Below are 16,443 nucleotides of genomic sequence, written 5' to 3' on the forward strand. Positions count from 1 at the left end.
GTGAAATACTAAGGCGTTACAGCATAGCTCTGACTTCTTCCTGTAATTTCCAATCTGTCTGGTGAACATTCTAGTTTGCCCAAGATCTAAGATGGTTTTCTCTCAGATGGATTGACCTGTCTCTAGGTGACACACTAGTGTGGGAGGACAAACTTTCCTTACTTTGGGGTTTAACTCTAGGTCTCAGTGGGTCGGTTACCAAAGCACCAGATGTTGTGCAGATTTAAACTAGAACTCACATTCTTGCTGCAAAGGTCTGGTCACAACACAGGTTAAGCAGCAAGGAGTCAGTCATGCATTTTCTGGTTTCTTATCATTTATACGAGTCAGGCTAGAACATTGTGCCCTTCTCCCTTGGTTAAAGAGGATCAAGTGTGCCACTATCCCAAGCCAAATTAGAGAGAAAGCATGAATCCGTTGACTAAGAAAAGGGTTATTACACCTTGGCTAAGTTTGTTTAAGCAAGTCACTCAGATGAGCTACCAAAAAAAATTCTAAAAAACATGAGGCATGGTTTTGACTTATCTTAAAAGGCCTTTTACAAAGAATGACTTGAGATTATAAAGCATTTTTCAAATACACAAAGTGCTTCATAACGACTCAATAAGCCTTAAGGAATGCTTTTTTTTAGTACATCCCTTTTTTTGTTGTTTAAAGAAAATACCCCATTCAAAGAGTGGTGGCATATTTGATATCACCACTGTTTAAAGAGGAATGGAGTTACAGGAATAAGAAGTATATAATTAGTAAATAATCCCTCTCAACAAGTAAGTTAAGTAGGAAAGCCATAAAGGGAGAAAAGAAAAGCCAGAGGCAACACAATCAGTGCATATCAGAAATGCATTTTTATTTTTATTTGAAAACAACTTAAATTTTTTAGACAAATGATTTTAGTATATAAATTTGATTTTGTTTTTATACAGAATATAAAGATTTCCCTCACTGATCTTCCATGTGAAGGGTATTACAAGCCTGAAGGGATATACTTTCTGCACACAAGTGTGTATCTTACATGTAGGGTGCTGGAAACGGATGGTGTAGTGCTCCTACACATAAATTAGGTCAAGTGACATCGTATATTAAAAAGGGGATAAGAGAAATATTCTAGTTTATCAGATTCAAGAAGCAAACATGACACAAAAACTGTGCAGATAAGACCAAGTCAGTAGCTTTAGTTAGGACACTGCAGATTATACTGGTAACAGGTTTGTGAAGCTATCGTGTATACCACCTTAAAAGAGCAAGGAAGAGCTATTATATAGAAAGGCTAGAATGAGGGATTTTCACTAAAGCAAATTAAATTCTTGTCAACTGCCAAAACAAAACAGAGCATATGAGTGTTAGTATATGGAAGGCATGTTATACCAGTTTCTGTGCAGCATGCTAAAAGTTAGTTAGAACTTCTTCACTGGTGCATATGAATCAATAATAGTCACGGAAAGTTTTTTTTGCCTCTTCTTGCCAAATTTCAAGCATGCCTTATTTTAGATGGAGTATAGCTTTTATCTATTATTTCATCCTGTAAAAACATGTGAAGACAACGTTCATTCTGTGCCAAAGGATGACCAGCGACCCTAGGAATAAAAAATACAAATTAAGTCCAATATTTTCTCAAAGTGTATGGGTGTGTGTGGGGGGGGGGCGGTCAAACACACATATTTTAAGGTTAGGAAGCAAGTACAATTCAGTAATAATAAGTGTTATTTTAGACTGTCCATAAGGGTCTATACTCTATCAACTTACAGTAAATTTTCCCTTTGGTTCACAAGCGTGATGAAGAAAACATCTAATGACTACCTTTGCACTGCTTCTGGCGTATGTACCCAATTAACTTCTTCACATATTAGTTGGTATATTCATAAGAAACCTAAATTAATTTTAATATTAAAAGTGAAATATGTCCTGAAACTAAGAATTCATTTTAAAGAAGGAAAAGATATAGGATTAGAGTTAGAAATACACTGAAGTTCAACAAAAGCTCAAAACACTAAGAAACAGGCACAAAAAAAAAATGTGCAGGTTTTTTTTTGGTGGTGGGGAAGGATTGCTTGCTAATAAAGGTTTCCATCTGACTAAACCCAAGATCAGACTGGGCAAACAGACTTCTATTTCAGAACTTAAAAACATCTAATCTAGCAATGCCTTCTCCAAAAGGAAAGGCAAGTATGTTTATAAACAGACAATGATATTTGCGTGCTACAGTAGATAACTAAAAGTTAAAAGCTTTGTATACTACCCTGTTTACTACCTTTGTATAACTTTCCCTGTTTACTACCACTCACAGATCTTCAAACCACTAGATAAAAATTAAACTGCTTCTAATAAATAGCTCATGCAATCATTTTCTCTAGGATTTGACCTTATTTGGTTGAACTTAAGGCCAATACATAATTATAGTGAACCCATTCCTGGCATAATTCTCCCTATTTGATTTTTAAAAAATGGCTATATTTCAAATGGAAATAAAATTTAAAGCTAGAAATGTTGCTTTGAGCTTGAGTTTCTAAAGTAAAAGATAAACAATCCCAAGTCTTCTTACATTTCCAAAAAAAAACATTTTGCCATGAAAATTTTAAATGTGCACCTTTATAAGACATGTTGATAATACCACCAATCTGCAATCAAACAAAATGATTTAAAGTGTATTGTAAGTTTGATGTTCATACTTGAACATACCTTAAATCAGGAAGAATCATAAGTAAAACTGTATTTTTTAAATGCTGTAATTTTCAATGTAATTTGCATAAATTAACCAAGAGAAACAAATACAAAACTTAGGTCAACAGAAAGACACTCACTTCAATCACTCAAGTGTGTTAATATTTATCACATGATATTTAACTTGTTATATACTTTTACTTTGTTTAAATAATATAAGAAGTTCAAAAAGGCCCATAGGGAAAGCAATATTAAAGTTTAGCTTAAAATCTAAATCACTAGTAGTCATATGAGGTAGTCTTAGAATGCTGTTTACTCTTACACCCCGGGAAAAGAAAGCACTTACTTGTTTATAAACTGCTCCAGCCCTTGCTTCCTTTCTTCAATAAAATTGTCATCAAATATTCCATCATCTCCTCTAAAAGGGAGTTGACGCAAAAATGCTTTCCCAGGGAGCGGGGGAACCACAACCTAAAACAACGTAAGAAAATAAAGTTCTTGAACGTGCTGACTGAGTTAACATTTATAGAGTACGTGAAGAAGAGATATAGCCTCATTATGAGAGCAAAACCACTGTAAAACCCGCTTAAATATAAAAGAGAATCAGTAAAAAACACACTGAAAAATATTCAACATTTTGGAGGCAAGATAACCAAATGCAGAGCAAAGCTCTTCCATGGCAGAGCCCAAAGTTTAATTATCATTTTTCCTGGACTTCTTAGCAAAGCACAGGTATATAGAGAAAACATTAAAGCAATACTGAAATAAAGGTTACCATGCTCCCCAGACAGTTTTGATGCCCCTTGTTGTAGACAATGCTTTATTGCAATGGAAACCATAGAAATCAAAATCAACTCTCAATTCGGTGAAGAAATAAAGTATTAACAATGTTCTGACATGAGCAGATAAAAATTCTGTGGTCAATTTCTTCCATCTCATGTCATCTGCATAAAGTCTTCCCTACTTATGTCTGAGGTGATGACAAAATAATCAACTACTTACCGCCACTTTTCTATTTCCTAGGCTAAGAAACATGTTACTTTTCTCCCGAAGCCACTATTCTGTCTTTCCTCAAAGACCTTTATTTCTTCCATCCCACACTATAGGAACATCTCAAATTTTCCCATTCGAAGCTTAACTATCCTCTAGGGTCAACTTATACTATATCCCTCTTTAGGAATTGTTTAGAGCCTCAAATATTTGTTTGAATTGAACATACATAGCACCTAGCCATTTATTTCACAGGTTAGTTTGGTTTCTCTATCCTAGGGTTTTTCAACTATGGCACTATTAATATTTTGAACCACATAATTCTTTGTATTGGCAGCAAGGGGAGGAGGCTTTCTTGCGTACTGTAGCATACTTAGCAGAATCCCAGGCCTCTACACACTAGATACCACCAGCAGCACCTCTAGTTATAACAATTTAAAAAATGTCTCCAACATTGTCAGATGCCTTCTCAGGGACAAAACTGCCCCCGAGGAGAACCGCTGATCTAGCCTATTAATGCCTTCAAATCAAGGACCCTGTCTTAGGCTTCTGGTTATTTTAATGAAAGCTGGGCATATAACTGAAGCTCAACCAACCAACCACTTAGCTAGAATCTTATCTTCTACCCAAATAGAGAAAATCATGTGAGCAAACAATTCAAACAAGGAGAAATATAAACAGTAAACACCAGTAATTCAAATTATACATATTCTAAAAGAGGTAAAACTTTAAATCTTTGATCCAGAGTTTCTATAACTAAGAGTTATCCTAAAACAATAATTCAACAGGGCAAAAAAGGGAAAGAACAACACTACTTCATACAGATTAGCGAAAAAACAAAATAACAGCAAAAAGAAACACAAAATCAAATGCCGAACATAAACTTTATAATTCTTTCCTAGATCTACCCTCCTCAGATGACCAATGATTAAGACATTTAAAAAGTCTTCATAGTTTGCTTTAGCATTCTTGAATCTCTCTACTATGTATTTGTGAAGTTGAGCGTTAAAAAGTGCAAAGACCTTGCAACTGAGAAACAGAGATCATGACAACTGAGTTATAGTAGAATTGCTATCTGATGGACAGGGAAGAACATCTCTAGATATAAAACTATTACAAAAAAGGAATCTAGAACCAATGCATTAAATAAATGATTACCATTAATTCAGGGTACGATTTAGCATAAAATTTAAGATTAGAGATTACTATGTATTATTATCTGTAGAAATATATTCTTCCTAACAAAATACTGAAAATAGTCAGTGAAATGGATGGTGAGGTTGTATTGTAGGCAACAGGATTAGAGATATACAAAAATCATGAATGGCTTGTCCAGCTGAGATTCCAAAGATCTTCTTCAACATCAAATTGTTTTTGCTTAAGCAATATGAAAAGACTTAGTTTGAATTTTTATACTAATTTAAAAGTCATGAATCTGAAGACACGTGTGTGCATGTGGAGCAAGAAGTTGACATGAGGATATCTGGCTAGTATAATATAATGAAAGCTGAAACAAACTAAAATAAAAGTTAAAAGATTTAACTATAATGACCAATAAACACAATAAATGTCACCTATTTCCAGCCTAGTATAACAGTTAAAATTACTAACATATAAACAAAATAACTTGATTGTTCTTAGCAATACTGTAATATAAGCACAACTTTCAGATAAGTTAAATTCCCAAGATATTTAACTGGCTTAATGTTAAAAGTGAAGAAGTACTGTGCTTCAAAGGGCACCATTAAGAAAATGAAAATTCATCCACAGAATGGGAGAAGAGTTTTGCAAATCATATAACTGACATGAGACTTGTAAGAGATATTCTATATACAACTCAATAATAAAAAGACAAAAAACTCAAATAAATGGGCAAAGGATCTGAAAAAAAATTTCACCAAAGAAGCTATATAAATGACCTTATGATAAGTACATAAAAGGATGATCAACAATATTAGCCATCAGGGAAATGAGAATCAAACCATGATAAGATAGATACCACACTGTACACACTGGGATAGCGATAATAAAGACAGATAACAGTTAAGTGTTGGTGAAGATGTGGAAAAAAAGTGGAACCTTCATAGACCTTGGCAATGTAAAAATGGTACAGTTGCTTTGGAAAACAGCCTGGCACTTCCTTAAAAGTTCAACAGAGTTCTCATATGACCAAGCAAATCTACTCCTACAGATATAATATATACCTAAGAGAAATGAAAACATATGTCCAAAAAACCCTGTACACAAATAGCAGCATTAATCATAATAGCCGAAAAGTAGAAACCACCCAAATGTCGACCAACCGTTGAACTGAATAAAAAGTGGTTAATATTATTTGACAATAAAAAGAAATGAAGTACTGATTAAAGTTTCAATAGATGAACATGAAAACATGTTCAGTGAAAGAAGCCAGACACAACAGACCACATTTTCTATGGTTCAATTTATATGCGATGTCCAGAATAGGCAAATCCACAGAGAAAGTAGATTAATGGTTATCTAGGGCTGGCTGAAGAGAGGTTGGGAGAGAAACTGGTAGTGACTACTGACGGGGATGGGGTTTCTTTCATGAATCGATTAAAATACTCTAAATACTAATTATTTAAATTAATACTCTATAAATACAGTAAAAATATAGTACTGAAATGCTGTAGTGACAGTTGCACGACCTTGTGCATACACTAAGAACCACTAAATTCTACAATTTAAATGGCTGAACAGTATAGCATGTGAATTATGTTAATAAAGCTGTTATTGAAAAAGTGACATACATTCACCAAATGTTTATTAAACACTCCAGTGTGCCATGTGCAAAGCCCAGAGCCCATCAAGACACTTCTTTGCATAAGTCGGACAGAGAAAGACAAATGCTGTATTATCCCACTTATATGCAGAATCTAAAAAAGCTGAACTCAAACAGAGGAGGAGGAAGAGTGGCAGCAGCCACTGTTGTCAGGGTACAAACTTCCAGTTATAAAATAAGTTCTGGGAATCTAATGTACAGTACAGTGATGATAGTTAACAATACTGTAATGGATAGGTGCCAAGAGAATAGATTTTAAATGTTCTCATCCCCCACCAAAGGTAACTATGTGAAATGATGGATGTATTAACTAACCTTATTGCGGTAATCATTTCACAATACATACATATATCAAATCATCATGTTGTATATCCTAAGTTTACATAATGTTATTTGTCAATTATATCTCAATAAAGCTGGAGGAGAAAGACACTTCTTTCCTGTAGTCATAAAAAACTTCTTTGTTATCCAAAACTTTACTAACTTGTTTTGTACATTTATATTACTAAAACATCTGTAATTTACATACGAGTTATAAATCTTTATTCCCAAATAGAGAGACAAATGTTTCAACCCAATTTGTTGAATATAAATTCTTTTCTCCACTGATCAACAATGTTATTTTTGTTATGAACTAAATTTCCAATAAACACTTCAGTCAGCTTCTAAATTTTATTACATTCATTTGCCCATCCCTAAAACAATACGAAATTGTTTTAATTACTACAGTCTTAAGATGTGTTCTGATGTCTGCAGGTGCTCAATATATACTGAAAATAATTTCCGGCTGTTCTTGAACTTTCTCTGGTTCTAAAGCTCCTATGTGAATCTCAAAGTTTATAAAGACCCCACTAATATCTCTATTAGAATTTTATGCATTTGTAAATAAGTTAGGAAATACTGCCTTATTTCCATCAGGTCTGCTGCTAAAATGCCACCTCTAAGTGAGGCCTTCCCTTGACCGTCCTATAGGTAGCTCTATTGGCACTCTTAATTTTGTTTTTTTTAGAGTATACTACATATCTTACTATATATCTTACTATTTTTTTCTGCCTTCCCTTCACCACCACCCCAACTTACCTAACAGAAAGTAAGAACCATAAAAGTGGAGATGTTAATTTGTTCACAGCTCTATCTGTAACTCAGAACACAAAGAATGAGCTCTCAGATGTTTACAGAATAACAAAAGTGAATATTCCAAAACAGGAATGTAGTATTTCTAGAAGGTCTTCTCTGCCTTTCAGTGAAGTTTTAAAAGTTTTCTTCATATAGGTCTTATATTTCTCATTTTATTCATAAGTATTTTATGAGTAAAACTGTTTTTCCATTTTTGGTGGAATGCTATGATCTGTGCATGCTGCTCTTGAATCAAGCCACATTTATCTGGTTTAGGAAGTTTTCCTTCTATTTCTAGCTTATTATGCTCCAGAAGTAAGCACAAGCTAGCTTTAATCTACTTCAGGGCTCCTACAATATCCATTTCTTTTCTATAGTCACAAAATAACTCTTCAACATTCTGAGCGTGCTGTGCCCTTTGATGTTATTCTGATGTAGGGCTGAAATAAGGGATTTTAGAATGAGATCATGCTAATTTATTCTGCAGCCAAAGTCACAAAATTTTCTTCTAAGAGAAGTCAACTCTTACCAAGGTACATAACAATATTTTCAAATTGCAGGTAGTAACCCATTAACAGATCACGGCCATCATGTGAAAAGCTAACCTGAAGAGTAGGAGCATGTTTCACACAGAGTAAGGTAAGTACTGGTTTAGAAACTTGTTATATGTACATGTATGATAAAAAAAAAAATGTAAAAAAAAAATACTGGAAATATAATGACATATGAGATGTATTGAGGAAGAGAAACTTGGCAAATGGTGTGGAGGGGGAAGGTGAAATAGGAAGATGAGGCGAAAAAGGAAGGAATAGCAAGAAAGTTCTAAGAAGTAAGTGTTATCCAAAGGTGAATCAGCAAAGGCCTCATTTGGGCCATTAAAGTAGACAAGAGAAGGAAAAATTACAAAGACTTCCTCAATCTCCTATTAAATAAGAAAAAAATTGAACTACTTGAAAAAGATAAATGACATTTGCTTTTACTCACTTTTTTCAAGACAGTTTTCCTGAAAAGTCTTAAATATTGAAATTTGGGATGTTTTGCTTTAAAATCACATTACAAAAAATTCTTACCTTGCTCTCTCTTTCTAATTCACTTCGTAGCCATTCAAAGTCACTGTATCTTCTTCTAACAGTAGATTCCTTCAGCTTGAAAATAGGCAGATTTGTCTAAAACAAAAAAAGTCACTCTTAAATCAAAGCATATTATAGGGACTTCAAAAAAAAGGGAGGGGATCTCTTTGTCAAATTAATAATATAGCAAGCCTGGTTACCTTAATATAATAAAGTTATGACGTTATTAAGTGACGTTTTACCTCTAACAAAATAAAACTTAGCTAACTTAAAACAGTATGTTTACACTAGAGTAAAACTTTCAAAAGTTGTTTGTACATGTTTGCACACATACTTTTGGATGTCATTCTGCCTGAGGTTAGTTACATAAATAAACGTAAATTTTTTCTATTTTGGTGAACAGTAAAAGTGTCAATTGAAAAGGGTGAAGATAAAGCTAGGTCTGATTGCTATCCAGTTTCAACAGCACCTTAGCATATCATGTTTATAGGGGAAAGAGACCTTAACTACTTTGAAATAAAATACAAAATATTTTGTTATTATGACTAATTAGATGTTGCATAAACGAATAAAGGATTATTCTTAATGGTCTTCTGAAGGAAAAAAAAAAAGCCAGAAAAATCACTCTTAACCACTAGTAGGAAATTAGGAGTCATACACTTTAGATCAGGTTCAAAGATCCAGAAATTCACAGGCTGAGGGCAAGTTTAAGAACAGAAAACGTAATAATTCCCAGCATTTTGAGGTTACATCAAAATGGAAGATAATTTTTAGAGAATGTTCTTTACAAGACTACAAAGACCATTTCTCTCAATTTCTAAACTTAAAGTAACAAGAACATTTCTATTATCTTTTACCAATCCCTAAAAAAACAGAGAAAATATACTTTCAAATACAATTAAAAATGGTTCATGATTAAGAACATTTAGCAGAAGCTGTATATCTCCACAATTTTATTATTGAGAATAGGTTTTGAAATGCCCATAATACCACAAAGTTTGTACAATACAGAAATGACCTAACAATTAATGCCAAAACATACTGAAAATGCTATTTAATATTATAGTTGACCCTTGAACAACATGGGTATGAACTGCACATGTCCACTTACACATGAATTTTTTTTCAGTAAATATATTGGAAAATTTTTTTGAGATTTGCAACAATTTGAAAAAAACTTGCAGACGAGCTGTGCAGCCTAGAAATATCAAAAAAAAAAAAGTTACATATGTCATGAATGCATGAACTATATGTAGATGCTAGTCTATTTTATCATTTACTACCATAAAATATGCAGAAATCTATTATAAAAAGTTAAAACTTATCAAAACTTACACACTTACAGAACATACATGGTGTCATTGACTGTCTAGAGAAATGCAAACAAATGTAAAGATTAAATCATAACTGCATAAAATTAACTGTGGTACATACTATACTAAGGTCATTTCTTGGCCACCTCCTGTTGTATCAATTACGCTAGGCTACCATAAAGTAATAATATTGCTGCTTCTTTATTATCAATGTATGAATCATTATATCTGTAAATAAACATGAATTTTTCACAGTATCTTTTCATTTTTGATGTCTAGTGTAATACACATAATGTCTACAGCGTTTTGTATCATGTAAGGCAATACTGATGTAGGTACAAGATGTAGGTAAAGATGATTCATCTTGTAAACAGATGACATAAATGTATGGTATCAATAAATACAGTATTATATATATTTTTTCTTTATGATTTCTCAGTAACATTTTTTCTCTAGCTTACTTTATTGTAATACAGTGTATAATACACATAACATCGAAATATGTGTTAACAGACATGTTCTCAGTACGGCTTCCAGTCAACAGCAGGCTTAGTTAAGTTTCCGAGGAGTTAAAAGTTACACGTGGAATTTCAACTGTGTGGGGTTTGGCGCTCCAACCGTCCATGTTGTTCAAGTGTCAACTGTATATCCTCTCAGATTATATTTTGTTCTTAATTCAGTCTCTGCATTTGCAGAACTGCAAACTGTTTTATAGCTGAAAAGAAAAAAGTGCCACTAGAAAGAAAGACTGGCTTCCTATTTTGTATACAGGGACATCATTATCACATAAAATTCACTCGAGAAAATTCCAATCATTTGTTAAACTTAATGCCACTGGTAATTGTCATTCAGCTAAAGAAACACTTTTTATTCAGGACCTTAAAGCCGTTTCGTAATGGTCTAAATTTTTCCAAAGTGTATTAACTTCTCTACGTTGTATACCTTATAGCTTGGAATCTTCTACAGATGCTATTGGGCATAACACTGTATAGGTTTCAAGCATGAAACCAAATCTCACAAGAGGTTTAAAAGCACTTGAATTTTCTTTCCCAGGTAACCACAACATTTGTTCATTGTATTAATGACTAAGAGTAAATTGCACCTAACAAGACTCTTATTATACTAAAAGTCAAGCTTATATTTAGAGATGCTGGCTTGCTGTACAGAGAGGTATTCTCATTCCCCGCAAAGAATAAAATTAGGTCCCCTGGAGAGCCAGATGATAATTCCCAGAAAGAAAGCACTGGATTATTTCTCTCTAATTTCACCCACTGGCTTTTTAACCAAGTTCACTCTTCCGCATTAAAATATTAAGTCTTTTGTAAGTGTCTAAAGATAGAAAGGCCTTTACAGAATTGAGTGTTTTCTGCAGGTGAGATTTTACATTTTGAATTCCCTCCTCTCAAATTACTTTACAAAGGGGATTAGCTGCTCTCTTTATTCAATATGTTAAGATCAAGCTTGTGAAAAGAGTTCCCTAAGAATTTTCATACTTCTGGGCACGGAAGTCTATAAAGTTAATCTCTGAAACAACATATCAAGCTTACAGGTACAATGTTGAGGGAAGAGGGCCAATTCAGCTCATTTTACCTTCCATTTTCCCTTTTGAACTTTTGACACAATCGTGATTATATCTGATTCAGTTAGAAAGGGAATGGGAGGGAGAAAAAATCTAATCCTTTCTACGATTAGCTAATAGTTTGATAGATTATACATTTAAAAAAAGGATCCTGGTTAATTTAAGAAAACAGTTTTCTCAGCTGGCTATGATTTCTCTTTATATGAAGTCTGCTATAGTTTTGATAAATGTCACATCAAGTAATTCTTTAAATTATTTGCTCATTAAATTTAGAGTGGTAAATTTGCTTATTAATGTTTTTCTGCTCATCACAAGGACTTTCAATTCAACTTGATAAAAGTACAAATGAAAAATGCTAAGGTTCTTGTTTAAGCCACTGAACTATCACTATTGATTATAAACTCTTGTGATTCATCGCTTTCAACTTATTTAACACCCTTATAAAATGTTCTATTTTGGTTTTTTAAAAAGTAAGGATAATAATTTTTTTCCTACAGTTTCGGGAGGATTCAATTATTACAGTTTGGGGGTATCTATAATAGGGCATAGTGATGGATAAAGTGGGGAATATAATGATGAATAAGAAGCTGTCCTGGCCCTTATGAAGCTTATATTAGGGAGGTTAGAAGATACGCATATAAAAAACTACATTTATATGGTTAAAAATACCATACGCCATAAACAAAATCAAGTTGAAAGATCATGAACAAATTGTAGACAAATGTTTGCAACATAAAACAAGGAGATAGTTTCATTAAAAGGTAAAGAACTTAGAAATCAATGAAAGGAAGATTGAATAACCCAACAAACAAAACAGGAAGAACACAGGAAAACTAATGTCCAATAATGTCCAACCTCTCTCTCTCCCTCCCTCCCTTCCTCCCCCCCCTCACACACACACACACACACACACACACACAGAGCTAGTTAAAACAATAAGATCCCATTTTCATTTATCAGACAGGCAGGTATTAAATTTTAATATTCAGTGATGGTGAGAGTAGAGACATCTAAAAAACATGCTAGTGGTAGTGAAAACTTGGTACAACCTTTAAGTAGGGCATTTTGGCGATAACTATCACTCCTTTTTTCTGTTTTATTTTTAAAAATTGCAGTTGACATACAATGCTGTATTAATTTCAGGTGTACAACATAGTGAGTAGACAATGACATACTTTATGAAGTGATCACCCCCAACAAATCTAGTACCCATCTGACACCATACATAGTTATTACAATATCACTGACTATATTCCCTATGCTGTACTTTAAAAGCATATATCTTTTGCGCTAACAATTACACTAGGAATTAACCTACAAATATTTCCACACATATAAAATGATATTGGTGCATAGTAGCATTGTTTATGTAATAGCAAAACAAAACAAAACTAAAAACCTAAACTTTTACAAACATAAAATGAAATTTTACACAGCTTTTACAAAATATAACTTAGCCATAAACTAATCAGGAAGCCTGCCTGAGATGTGTTAAGTATAAGAAGTTTCAAAACAGTATATATAGTATGATAACAGTTGTATAATAATAATAAAAAAAGGCAGCAAAGAATTGGTTTGGCCTGTATTCTTTTAACATATGGAGGCAGCCATTCCTTAGGAATATAGCCAAGAATGGTGAAAATAGTGTGAACTGCCTGCAGAGAAGAAACAAGTATATTTAGGAAGTAATTCTTATATATTCAAAGCATAGGAGATAGTGGGAAATAAAACCAAGAAGGTTAAACTGTGCCCTGTCTGGCCTACCTATTTACCTGCAAGCAGCAGGAGTTAATAACAGAAAAATATCTTTGAAACAGAAAAAAAGAACAGAGAATTTACCATAGAGATAGAAGCCACAGAATTCAACAAATTAACTATGTGTATAGGTGAGCATTAAGAACATCTAGTTCTTGCTCATCACACACACACAAATTTTTTTTGTAACTGTATGGTGAGATGTTAACGAGACTTATTGTGGTGATCATTCACAATACATATATATCAAATCATTATGTTGTACACCTGAAACTAATATAATGTTATATGTCAATTAAACCTCAGAAAGGAAAAAAAAAAAGAACCGTTGGTTCTAGTTAGTTCTAAGGTTTAGCTGCTTGAAGGGTATGGACAAGAGTCAGACTACTGAGGCAAATTATAGCAGAAATCCCTTCAAGGTTTTACTTTGGATATCATTTAAAATGTTTAGACTTATTCAGCGAGAATGTGCTGAATTCTGAAATTAAATGTAAATCAGACTGAAATATGGTTACCTTACTTTAAGATGACTAAAACTTTTGAAATTTAAAAGTTAAGATTTAGTATTCTCTCATCCTGACATCCATATTTCCCCCCTAATTTTAAGAAAAGTTGTTTTAGTTGCTCAGGCTGAGCATGAACTAGAAGCCACTATTTTCCTCCCTAGCTACTAGTCATTTTACCTAACAGGTGAAAGTGTCAAGCTCAGCCACTTTATGAAATAACAATACCTGTAGGAAATATTTTCTTTGTAGGAAGAGTGACCAGAGAGAGGCAGGATCAGAGACAAATAAAACTGAAATCCGTCATGAGGCAAGAACCATAAACTAAGACACAGCCTTCACCTCTTTGTATAGATAGGTATTATTAATAAATGCTGAAGGTGAGTTTGAGTAACCTTGGTCTATTTTAGATTTTTCAGTTTCATTCACACAATTATGGAAGTCTTACAAATGTTTCATTATACATCTGAAGCAAACACAGAAGGTCCTATAAACACTTACATCAACTCTCTCATATGAGCTATATAAGAAATCCAATATTACAAATTTAAAGCTATGTCAGGGCTGTGGCCCAAACTAAAATTTAAAAAGCAGAGTATTATAATTATCTGCCCCTCAAAAAGTTAAGCTGGTTGCCTGGAATCCATACAGTCAATAAAAACTTTTATTCCCCATTCAAAATACACCTCTGTTAATCATTATAAGACAAATACTAGTTAATTTGTTACCATTATTTAACATTTCTTTGGAAAACTACAAAAAAGATTATATTATCAAGGGAGGCAGAAGCTGAGAATGCAAGGATGTTCACATCTGGCACTAAAAGGAGGTATAAAAATACAACTAAATATGGGACACAATGTTAAAAAGTTAGAGCGAAAACAAAAAAAAAGTCAATCCAAAGCTCTACTCCATACTTATCCCTCCCCCTACTATGGAAATCAAAGACATCAGTGATTCTCCAACATGGTTACCTTCAGAATTACTACCTGGGTAGCTCGAAACAACTAAAGTGGAAGTATAAGACAAATATAGAAAAGTGCTCAAATACATTAAGAGTTTATTAGCTCCATAAGTTTTCAAATGGTAGTAATCTGGGTAGTCTTAAAAACAAACAAACAAACAAACAAAAACAAAAAACCAAACCTGAGAACTACCTCAGATCAACTAAATCAGTTTCTAGGGGAATGGGCCCTTAAAAAAATTTTCCCAGATGATTTATACACGTTTAGACATTATTACCAAATCATATCTGACTGGTTCAAAGATCATACAACAAGCAGCTAAAGCAGTTCTTCGAGGGAAATTTATAGCCCTAAATGTCTCCATTACAAAACATGTAGAAAGAAGTAATAAAGACCAGAGTAGAAATGAATAAAATAGAGGGCAGAAAAATTATAGAGAAATTATAAATGAAAATACTGAATGCTTCAATTAAAGAAATGGAGACTAATCATTTGAAACTATAAATAAAAAAATATATTATTTATATATTAAAAATAATTTGAGATTTTTTGTTTTTTATCGCCTACAACGCCTGGTATTCCTAGGTGGTCTCCCATACAAGTACTAACCAGGCCTGACGCTGCTTAGCTTCCGAGATCAGTTGAGATTGGGTGTGTTCAGAGTGGCATGGCTGGCCATAGACGAGATTATTTTAAATACATGGTTTTACAAAACATTTGACACATTCCTTCTATGGGAGAAGATAATCAAAACCAGTAACCCTACTCTTTCTCATTCTTATTTTCAAATCTCACAGAGATTCATTTGGTATGAAAGTAGACACTTTCTAATATTCTATATTAGGATAGTGATTAAGAGCTCATTCTCTGTCTGGGTTCAAATACCAGCAATGCCACTTAGTTATATAACTTGAACAAGTTAATTTGTTTTTCAATTTGCTTATTTATAAACTGGGGATAATAGTGTGAGAGTATATCAAAATAGTGATTTCTATCAAGATAGATAAATGATTTCTTTTCTACTACTTGGGAAATCATACAAAGGATAATTATCTTGAAATAATTAAGATTTGTAATGCTGAAAGGCCATGTTCTTATAACCCTATCTCATACAGTTGTAGTTATGAAATGAGGTAACACATATAACCATGCTTAGAACAGTACCTGGCACAAAATAATTGCACAGTAAATCTAAGTTATTCGTTTTTTTTATATTATCCATTTTGTGTCTTTTAAACTCAGCAAGAAGTTCTAATATTATAATACTCTCCCTATACCTTTAACCAATTGTTATTGTTATATTTGCTTTGTAAATCTTCTACAGTTATTTTTGCTGAACTATTTGAAAATAAACTGCAGACATTATGACCCTTTACCACTAAATACTTCTCTTATAAAACCACAGAACAAAAACCAAATACAGGACATTTAAGGTTGACATACAGTCCATATTCAAATTTTATCAGTTGTTCCAAAAGTATCCCTTATAACTTCTCAAAAACCAGAATCCCATTAAGAATAAAGCACTTCCCTCATTATCTCTTTAGTCTCCTTCAATTTAGAACAGACTTCCTGCCTTTTAGCTATTCAAGACACTGACAATTTTAAAGAGTGCAAGCCAGATATTTGAAATGTCTTATACCTTTGAGTTTGTCTGTTTCCTTGCGAGTTTTCATAACAATGTTCCTAGT

The 16,443-nt window shown here is 33.1% G+C and overlaps 1 protein-coding gene and 1 pseudogene across 1 annotated transcript in view; both read right to left on the reverse strand.

Annotated features, from left to right (window-relative positions):
• Window positions 1-511: 511 nt before the first annotated feature.
• Window positions 512-16,443, reverse strand: part of SNX3 (sorting nexin 3) — a 35,013-nt gene continuing 19,081 nt past the window's right edge. The window contains exons 2-4 of the mRNA XM_006926053.3: window positions 8,638-8,733; window positions 3,005-3,129; window positions 512-1,574 (exon numbers count right to left, since the gene is read on the reverse strand). Of these exons, the coding sequence (XP_006926115.1) occupies window positions 1,469-1,574; window positions 3,005-3,129; window positions 8,638-8,733 (327 nt within the window). The 3' untranslated portion in view covers window positions 512-1,468. The remainder of the gene's footprint in view (window positions 1,575-3,004; window positions 3,130-8,637; window positions 8,734-16,443) is intronic.
• LOC112474400 lies at window positions 15,313-15,428 on the reverse strand (annotated as a pseudogene).

The sequence above is a fragment of the Pteropus alecto genome, unplaced genomic scaffold (genome assembly GCF_000325575.1).
Source record: "Pteropus alecto unplaced genomic scaffold, ASM32557v1 scaffold79, whole genome shotgun sequence".
NCBI lineage: Eukaryota > Metazoa > Chordata > Mammalia > Chiroptera > Pteropodidae > Pteropus > Pteropus alecto.